Consider the following 9,706-nt stretch of genomic DNA (forward strand, 5'->3'; position numbering starts at 1 on the left):
GGTTCATTACATAATTTTTCCTCAGTGTCTGAGCCATCTTAGTCTTCCTTTTATCTAGCCCAGTGGGTTGAGATCATTTTTAATTTCTCAGCTCTTCCCATACAGCTGCATAAGCTTGGGGGTTGGGTGATGCTCATCAAGTCCCTGTTCAGTTTCTCTGATCGACTGTTTGAACCTAATCCGTTCATGTCTACAATGGCATTATTTGTAACGGATTCAGATTACGACCATAACCTACTTCATGCCACACTACTTCCTCTTTTGTTCTTGTTTATTTTATTTTTTCCGTTATTGTCAGAGTGATGGACCGAAGGATTAGAGGTTCATAAGTGAGTCAGTAAGTATATATCTCGTTCATCATTTTCCTCCTCAAACACCCCCCTTCCAACTCCTTTGTCTCTTTCCCCCTGAGAAATTGTAGAATTGGTTTACACAAATGTTTGTGTAAATTTTGCTTTTGGAGGCATTTGTACTTTTAACCTTTTGCCCTTGATTTCTGCATTACCTGTCCCTTTACTAGTGTTTATACAAGAATCAAATTATTTACTCTTTTCTTTCACTAATTTGTGGGGCAACTGTATATACAAGTTTGTCTGACCATATGAATTTAGCCAAGCTAATATTTATTGAATGGTTCCAGTAATATAATGAATTATGTACTTCCAACCACAACACTGCAAGGGGATCACCAGTACCCAAGGTGTGTACAATTATGTTTGGAGACTGTGTAAACGAATCAAGGAACCCTTCCCTTGAGATTTCCTTTTTCATTTTAGCTCAATATTTTTCAACCATGAACTATCTATTATGATCTCTAAATTGTTTTCCTGAAATCAACATCTTTTCCCACTGCACATATAGGACTGTTGTGCCCAAGCCCTAGAAGACCACCAAGAGACCACCGAGAGCCAGACGTTCCGAAATGCAAAAGCAAGGCAAGGCTTTATTAGGCGAGCTGCAGCCCGGACCTCGTCCTACACACCGACGCAGCGGAGGTTAGGAGGAAGGCCACGAGCAGAGTTTTACATGGGTATTTAAAGGAAAAAATCACAAAGTTACATAAACCAGGTGCAAGCAGGGTTTAGGTGCAGGGACAAATCTGATTGGCTCGGGGCTAGGAGCTTCTAAAATTTGATCAGAGGACATTCCACACGTCTATAATTGGTTGGCGGACATTCCAAGGCGGTCAGTGTGACCGGAACGTTCCCAAACCAGTTGGGCCATCTGGGAAATGGGTTTTATGACCTATTGGTTTCGGCGTAAACATCCGCACAAACAATCTTATTCCTGGAATCTGTACAATGCCTGGCTAGTTTCATCATAAACAAGTCATTTGCTGGTTTTTACGTATGTGCTGGGTTGTTCTTAGCTTAACACAAACAACAAGATGGTTGCTATTTCTCTTAAGATGGAGTTTATGCTATTTCTTTTAAGATGGAGTTGTCTTAGCCCTTCATTCCCCCCTAGAGTTATGGGCATGAAGCACAATCCTGTGTTTCAGACTTAAGAGTTAATCTTAACAATTCTCTTTCTGGAACAGGTATGTACCTGCTCCGTTGCACCATTAACTGTATGGTGTTTAGTCTGTCCTTCATGAATTGGACTAATCTATTTAGGATGCAAGGCCCGAACGTTAGTAGGAGAATGATAATCACTAGGGGCCCCAACAAAGTGGATATTAGAGTAGTAAGCCATGGGGAAGAATTAAACCATCTTTCAAACCAGCCTTGTTTTGACTCATATTATCTGTGTCTCTTTTCTAACCCTTCTCTGACTTTGGACATGTTATCTTTTACTATTCCTGAATGGTCAACATAGAAACAACATTCTTCTCCCAATGCAGTGCAAAGTCCTCCTTGCTGTAGAAACAGTAAGTCTAGCCCTCTCCTATTCTGGAGAACTACTTCTGATAAGGATGTAAGGGATTCCTGGAGGTGAGAGATGGATTCTTCTATTTTCTTAATATCCTCATCTATAGCCATCCGTAGGTCATCATAATATCCTCTTTGTTGGACGAGGGAGGCTACTCCTGTACCTAGTCCCCCCAAGCTGGCTCCTATTAATATACTTAAGGTTATAGCTGTAAAGGGCTCTCTTTTTACCCGGGGATTGTATTCTAGATTGAGTTGTTTCCAGGAGCCCTGTAAACGGTCCAAGAAATCTGGCTCCGGATAGTAAGATATAGTGGGTACCAGTCGTACTAACACACAGGAATCCTCAAAATCTTTTAAGACAGCAGAGTGTACACAAGAGGTTAGACCCGACTTAGAGCATGCCCACCAAGCATCTTGTGGAGGCAACCAATAACCACTTGCTGATTTATGATTGATAATGTGGTTACATAAAGGAGCCATTTCTTTTCCCGGTTTTCCAATACAAGTGCCTGAACCAGTGACTCGAGTTAGAGTGAGCCCTACTTTTGACTTCCACCTACAAGACTCTTCTTCCTTGGCTTGGGACACGTTATCAGAGACAGCAATTCCCTCATAATAGGGTGGAGCAACATCATAACATAACCAGCAAGATCTAGTTAAATTGGGCTGAGTATGGTTTAAGATTATATAGGACTTCTGCATCAGGTTTACTAGGGGGTTGTTATTAAGAGGTAGATAGGCCAGGGTATACATGGGGGAGGAGGGTCCGGTACCTGGAGCCAGTGTTGAATTAAGAGAGGGTTCTGGGGCTCTAAATGGGGTCGGGTCTGGTGTCGGCCTGTCAAGGTGGTCTTGAGGCTTTAAGGCCGAGTTGGGTCCCACTGCTACATCTGTCATAGGTTTAACAATGAGTTTGAGCTGGAAAGTAAGTCCATGGTCATACCCTAACATGTACAACCTTAATCCCCATGTCCTTCCTCTAGTCCACCCACCGAAGGTCTTAGCATTCTTGGTAAACTTAATTACTAGAAGGTTACATCTATATTTAGTGCAGGCTCCTTGTCCCGACCACCAGTTAGCCCACTCACAAGCAAGACTATTTTCTTTTTCTAGACCCTTTCCTGTATGGTTTCGTTTTATGGTGATTAAGTCCCAACTGGAGTGTGGGTCCCATTGTGCTTGTCCCGTGGTTTCACACCCCCACTGTTTGCAAAAGAAATCTGCTTCCCCTCCACATCTTCTCTCACCTGCCCTAGTTCTCCCATCTCTAGGACACACATAGAAAGGCATTTCTCTCAGTTCAGCTCTTAGCTTTGGGTGGCCACATCCATGTCCAGATCCCCATGTTAGGGAGCTGTATTTGCACGGGACTAGACAGGATTCTTTTTCCTTGCACTCGGGAAGTTGCTTATCTAGATTTGGGTCATCATGATCTGGCACGTCCCAGCTGCCTGCAGCTAGGTCGCACAGGTCCACTATTAGGTCTGGCCACCAGGTTCCTAAGGGGGCTTCTTTAGTTGCTAAGACAAGGGGTTTTCCCCCTCTTGGGGTGATCTGCCAAGATAACTGGAAGGGCTGGTGAGGGTTAGGATTAGCATCAGCATTAACTTGAACAATAAAATATGAAAGTAAAAAGTAAATGATCATAATAGTAGCACTATTCAGTCTAACTTTCGTTTCTTGAGGCGAAGGCGCAGTGGCTGGTCTGGATGTTTGGAGACTTCCCATGTTTCTCCATGAAAATCCTCGTCCAACGCGAAGGGGTCAGCTGGTTTGGCGTGGGAGTAGTGAACCCAGGCGGCGATGCCGTCTACCTTGAGGGCGGTGGGAGTAGTCAGCAGCACTACGTAGGGTCCCTTCCACCGTGGTTCTAAGGAGTTTGGGTTGTGTCTCCGAACGAACACCCAGTCCCCTGGTCTAAATAAATGAGGGGTAGGGACAGAAGCAGAATCATATAGTGCCTTAAGTTGAGGCCACACATTCTTATGCACAAGCTGTAAATGATTAAGTTTACATAGAAATTCAGTATCATCTAAATCTGAAAGCAATTCAGTCTGAAGGCTAGGAACAATGGGCGGGGGGTGCCCGTACATTATTTCAAAGGGAGTGAAACCAAGCTGGTAAGGTGAGTTTCTTACTCTAAATAAGGCAAAAGGAAGGAGCGACACCCAATCTGCGCCAGTCTCTAGGGCCAATTTAGTCAAGGTCTCTTTTAGGGTCCGATTCATTCTTTCTACCTGCCCTGAACTCTGGGGTCTATAAGCACAATGTAATTTCCAATCAGTCCCCAGTGCAGTGGCTATTCCCTGACTTACTTTTGAGACGAAGGCCGGTCCGTTGTCCGACCCAATGGAGGATGGGAAGCCATACCTGGGTAAGATTTCTTCCAAGATCTTCTTGGCCACCACGTTTGCAGTTTCATGTTTTGTTGGATAAGCTTCAACCCATCCTGAAAAGGTGTCTACAAAGACTAGCAAATATTTGTATCCAAATTTTCCAGGTTTAATTTCTGTAAAGTCTACCTCCCAATACGCACCTGGCCTGCTTCCACGAAGGCGGCTTCCTTTCATAATTGGTTGAGCCGCTGCATTGGTGAGCTGGCAGGCTTTGCAACCTTTGACAATGTCCTCAACAATTTGGTTTCCCTGTCTAATTTTTACTTTTGAGTGGCGAAGCAAGTCCTGCATTCTTCGGGTCCCCATATGGGAAGCCTGGTGGATTCTCTTGAGGATCCCCTTACCTAGTTCTTGTGGCAAGATAAGTTTCCCTTCACACGTTCTCCACCAATCACTTTTTCCTTCTTTGTCCGGGGGTTTGTGGGCCATAGGAATTTTCCTAATCCATTCTAGGTCCTCTTGAGAATATTGGGGCACGGGAGGCAGAGTCCGCGGCCCTGGATCCGCTAGGGTTAATATTTCTGTTCTAGGTTGGAGGGCCGCCTCCTTGGCTGCTTGGTCTGCCAAGTTATTTCCTTTAGTCACTAAATCAACTCCCTTTTGATGTCCTGGACAATGCATGATAGCAATCTTGGCTGGTTCCCAGAGGGCCCGAATGAGATTTAGAATCTCTTGCTTGTTTTTAACAGTTTTTCCTTCAGCCGTCAGTAACCCTCTCTCCTGGTAGATAGCTCCGTGAACATGTACGGTAGCAAACGCATACCGACTGTCCGTGTATATATTTAGTCTCTTTCCTTTCCCCATTTGTAGGGCTTTTGTTAGGGCCACTAGTTCTGCTCTTTGTGCAGAAGTTCCCTGGGGGAGTGCCTCTGCCCACACTATCTCAGCGTCCGTGGTGACTGCCGCGCCTGCGTACCTTTTTCCTTCTCTCATGAAGCTGCTGCCATCGGTGAACCAGGTGTGCTCAGCCTGTGGTAGCGGTGAGTCCAGCAAGTCAGGCCTGAGACTATGTGCTCGGGCCAGGATCTGCTCGCAATCATGCAGAGGCGCTTCCAGGTCCGGATCCGGCAACAAGGTAGCTGGGTTTAATGCTGTTGGTATGCAGAAACTGATACGCGCGGGGTTAAGCAACAAGGTTTGGTAATGGACCATGCGGGCATTGCTCATCCATCGGTCAGGCGGTTGTTTTAGCACCCCTTCCAGAGCGTGTGGAGTGGCCACAGTTAGATTTTGTCCCAAGGTCAACTTGTCTGCGTCTTTCACTAAGAGGGCTACTGCGGCTATTATTCTCAGGCATGGGGGCCACCCAGCAGCAACAGGATCCAATTTCTTGGATAAGTAGGCGACTGGTCTTTTCCAAGGCCCAATTGGCTGGGTGAGCACCCCCTTTGCTATCCCTTTATTTTCGGCCACAAATAGGGTGAATGGTTTATTCACATCAGGTAGGCCTAAGGCAGGGGCTTCTAGGAGGCTTTTCTTAACTGCCTCAAAGGCCCTTTGCATTTGTTCAGTCCAGTGGAACTCTGGGACATTTTTGGTGGCTTCATATAAGGGCTTGGCCATTTCAGCGAACCCAGGTATCCACAGCCGGCAAAAGCCCGCTATTCCTAGGAACTCTCTGACTTTCCTGGCTGACTTTGGTACAGGAATTTTTAGTACAGTCTCTTTTCGTGCTTCTGACAGCCAACGCTTGCCTTCTTTTAGTATGAAGCCTAGGTAGGTGACTTCAGATTTGCAAATCTGTGCCTTTTTAGCAGAGGCCCTGTAGCCTAGATTGCCAAGAGTCTTTAAGAGCCTGGCTGTCTCTTTCAGGCAGCTAATTTTGTCTGAGGCAGCTATCACCAGATCATCCACATATTGCAACAGGCTTATTTCAGGATTTTTAGAGCGGTACTCACTCAGGTCTTCATGCAGTGCTTCGTCGAAGATGGTGGGCGAATTTTTGAATCCTTGAGGCAGCCTGGTCCAGGTCAGTTGGCCGCTTATCCCAATTTCAGGATCATGCCAGGTGAATGCAAAATAATTTTGGCTCTGTGGGGCTAAGGGCAGGCTAAAAAAGGCATCCTTTAAATCTAGCACAGTATACCACACGTGGCTTGGTGGTAAGGAACTCAGCAAAGTATATGGATTTGGAACGGTTGGATGAATGTCCATTACTCTTTTGTTTACTTCTCTCAAGTCCTGTACTGGTCTATAGTCATTGGAGTTAGGCTTTTTGACGGGCAGTAATGGAGTGTTCCAGGCTGACTGGATGGGTTTTAGGATTCCCAATTCCAACAATTTTCTGATGTGGGGGGTGATCCCTTTCTTTGCCTCTAGTGACATGGGGTACTGGCGAACTTTTACTGGGTCAGCTCCAGCTTTGAGTTCCACAAAGATTGGAGGACGATGTTTTGCCAGTCCCATCCCCCCAGTTTCTGCCCATGTTTGGGGAAACGCCTGTAACCACTCATTTTCTGGAGACTCAGGCTTGAGATGTTGGTATAGCCTATACTCCTCTTCTAGTTTGCTAGTGATTAATATATTTACAGGCTTTCCTCTTGAGTCTGTTACCAAAGCTCCGTCACTTGTGAATTGTATCTGAGCCTTCATTTTTGTTAAAAGGTCACGTCCAAGCAATGGGTAGGGGCAGTCAGGAATGACTAAAAATGAGTGGGTTACCCGGCCCACTCCTAGGTCCACTGTTCTTCGGGTAGTCCATTTATAGGGTTTGGTGCCAGTTGCACCTTGCACCCATGTTGTTTTATTGGACATCGGCCCTCTCGGGGCTAGTAGTGCTGAGTTTTCTGCTCCCGTATCCACCATGAACGTGACTGGGCTCCCCTCCACTTTCAAAGTTACCCTAGGCTCAGGGAGGGGGTCTGAGCCCCGACTCCCTCAGTCGCTGTCTTCAGCTAGCTCTAAGGCCGGCAGCACTCTGGATCCTACTTTCTGTTTTCTCTCCTCCTTTCTGGCTAGTTCTGGGCAGTCCTTGAGCCAATGTCCTATCTCCTTGCAATAGGCACACTGGTTTTCTCCTACTCTAGGTTTTCTAGGATGAGGCTTGAATTTTCGTTCTCTAGTAGGAGACGAGGATCGTCTAAAGTTTCCAGGTTGCACAGAGGTTAAGATTTCTCTAATGTCTCTTCTGTGCTGGGCTTGCTGCTGTGCTAAAATTCTAGTCTGTTGTGCTTGTTGCTGCTCCAGGATCCTAGCCAAATTTTTCTCTTTTTCCCTATCTCTCCTTTCACGTTCAGCTTCACGTTCCCTGTCCTTTCGCTCCTGTCTCTGCTCCTCTGTCTCTCTTTTGTTATAGACCTTCTCCGCCACTGCTACAAAGTCCCTAACAGATTTTTCACCAAGCCTGTCTATTGTCTGCAGCTTTCGCTTTATGTCCGGGGCAGCTTGATTTATGTAGGTGAACATAACAATCTGAGCGGATTCCTGAGTTTCAAGATCGTAGGGAGTGTACTGGCTAAAGGCTTCTATAAGCCGCTCAAGGAATGCTGCTGGACGTTCATTTTCTCCCTGCCTCACATCATAGACTTTGGCCATATTAGTAGGTCGGCGAGCCGCCGCCTTGAGACCTGCCAACAGAGCCTGGCGGTAGATGAGGAGTCGTTCCCTACCTTCAGCCGTGTTATAGTCCCATGTTGGTCGAGTCTCAGGAAAGGAGACTGAGATCGCGGCAGGGTCTGTGAGGGGCGCTCCGGTTGGGCCGGGGACAAGTTTCCGGGCCGCCTCTCGGATGCGACTCCTCTCCTCGGTGGTGAAAAGAACCTGTAAAAGCTGGTTACAATCATCCCAAGTGGGTTGGTGAGTGAAAAGGACAGTTTCAAGCAAACGAATCAAGTCTTGGGGTTTTTCAGAAAAGGGGGCGTTTTGGGTACGCCAGTTGTATAGGTCACTAGTGGCAAACGGCCAGTACTGGAATTGCTGCTGGCCATTCTCATCCACGGGACCCACGGGGCGAAGGGGAAGGGCAGTGGAGTTGTGGGGAGGCGTAATTCCCCGGCGCCGTCGGGTTGACTGGGCAGGACCCTCTGGTGCGGAGGGGGCTGGTGGCACGTTCTCTCCTGCGTCTTCATCTTCCTCCTGTATTTCAGGCGGGGAGGGTTGGAGAGGAGAGTATGGAGGAGGAAAGATTTCCTCCTCCACGTTTCCCCCTTGGAAGACAGGCGGACGCGGCTTCTTTTCTTCTTTGGTGGTTTCTTTTTTTCCTGCTTTTTCTTCCCCCTGTGTCTTGTTAGTGAATACCTGGATGAGAGAAGAGGCTGGGGGGGACAAGAAAGCATGCACCCAGGCGGGGCCATCCTCTTCAACCAGTGCCCTCCAAGTAATTATATAAGGGACTTGGTCTGGATGCCCACTAAGCACATTATAAATTTTGGCCTGTAAAAGTGCAATTTTAATTATATCAAAACTTCCTTCAGGAGGCCACTCGGCGTCCTCAAAGGTGGGCCATTCTGATTTACATAAACTTATCCACTTTTCTTTCTTAACATCTACACTTCGATTATGAGCAATTTCCTTAACCTCCTTCCAATGGGCTAAGGTTAATTCTAGGGGGTTAGATGGCACATTACCCATGGCTCTGGTCAGGTGTTCAATCCAGACAGCTACGAGAAACACAACAATTACAATAACAAAGAAGGTACCAAATACACAGGCCTGAGAAAATAACAAGTTACTAGTAGGTTTTGGAGATCTCCCAAGTTGTCCCCCTACCTCCTGCAATGATGCAGAAGGAGTGGACTCAAGTTCAAGGTGGGCGGACTGAGCCTCGGTGAGGAGACCCTCTTGGTCAGTGCCGGCTAGGAACCGGACTGATTTGCGCCCTACAAGTATCAAGGCGGGGTTCCAGGGGTCCCCCTTCAAGGATGGAGGACCTGGGACGTCTCCCAGTTCCCCCAGGGTTGTCGATGAGTGCGTCTGCTCGACAGGCCCCTAAAAAAAAATGAAAAAAGAAAAAAGTACAAGGTGGAATGGCCGGCTTCCTGCAAGAAAATGAAAGTGAAACACACACAGAGACAAGGGACAAGACAAGACAAATTAACAGCGCTGTTTCTTACCTTCGGGGTCTGGGGTCTCGGGGGTCTTTGGGGATCCCGGACGAGCCCCCAACTGTTGTGCCCAAGCCCTAGAAGACCACCAAGAGACCACCGAGAGCCAGACGTTCCGAAATGCAAAAGCAAGGCAAGGCTTTATTAGGCGAGCTGCAGCCCGGACCTCGTCCTACACACCGACGCAGCGGAGGTTAGGAGGAAGGCCACGAGCAGAGTTTTACATGGGTATTTAAAGGAAAAAAATCACAAAGTTACATAAACCAGGTGCAAGCAGGGTTTAGGTGCAGGGACAAATCTGATTGGCTCGGGGCTAGGGGCTTCTAAAATTTGATCAGAGGACATTCCACACGTCTACAATTGGTTGGCGGACATTCCATGGCGGTCAGTGTGA

The 9,706-nt window shown here is 47.1% G+C and overlaps 1 protein-coding gene across 1 annotated transcript; it reads right to left on the reverse strand.

Annotated features, from left to right (window-relative positions):
- Positions 1–3,535: 3,535 nt before the first annotated feature.
- Positions 3,536–8,839, reverse strand: LOC125344839. Its single transcript, XM_048337161.1, is given in 3 exon segments — positions 3,536–7,292; positions 7,341–8,344; positions 8,507–8,839. Coding segments are annotated over 3 exon segments (5,094 nt in total).
- Positions 8,840–9,706: the final 867 nt, after the last annotated feature.

This window comes from Perognathus longimembris, unplaced genomic scaffold, assembly GCF_023159225.1.
Source record: "Perognathus longimembris pacificus isolate PPM17 unplaced genomic scaffold, ASM2315922v1 HiC_scaffold_4524, whole genome shotgun sequence".
Taxonomy (NCBI): Eukaryota; Metazoa; Chordata; class Mammalia; order Rodentia; family Heteromyidae; genus Perognathus; species Perognathus longimembris.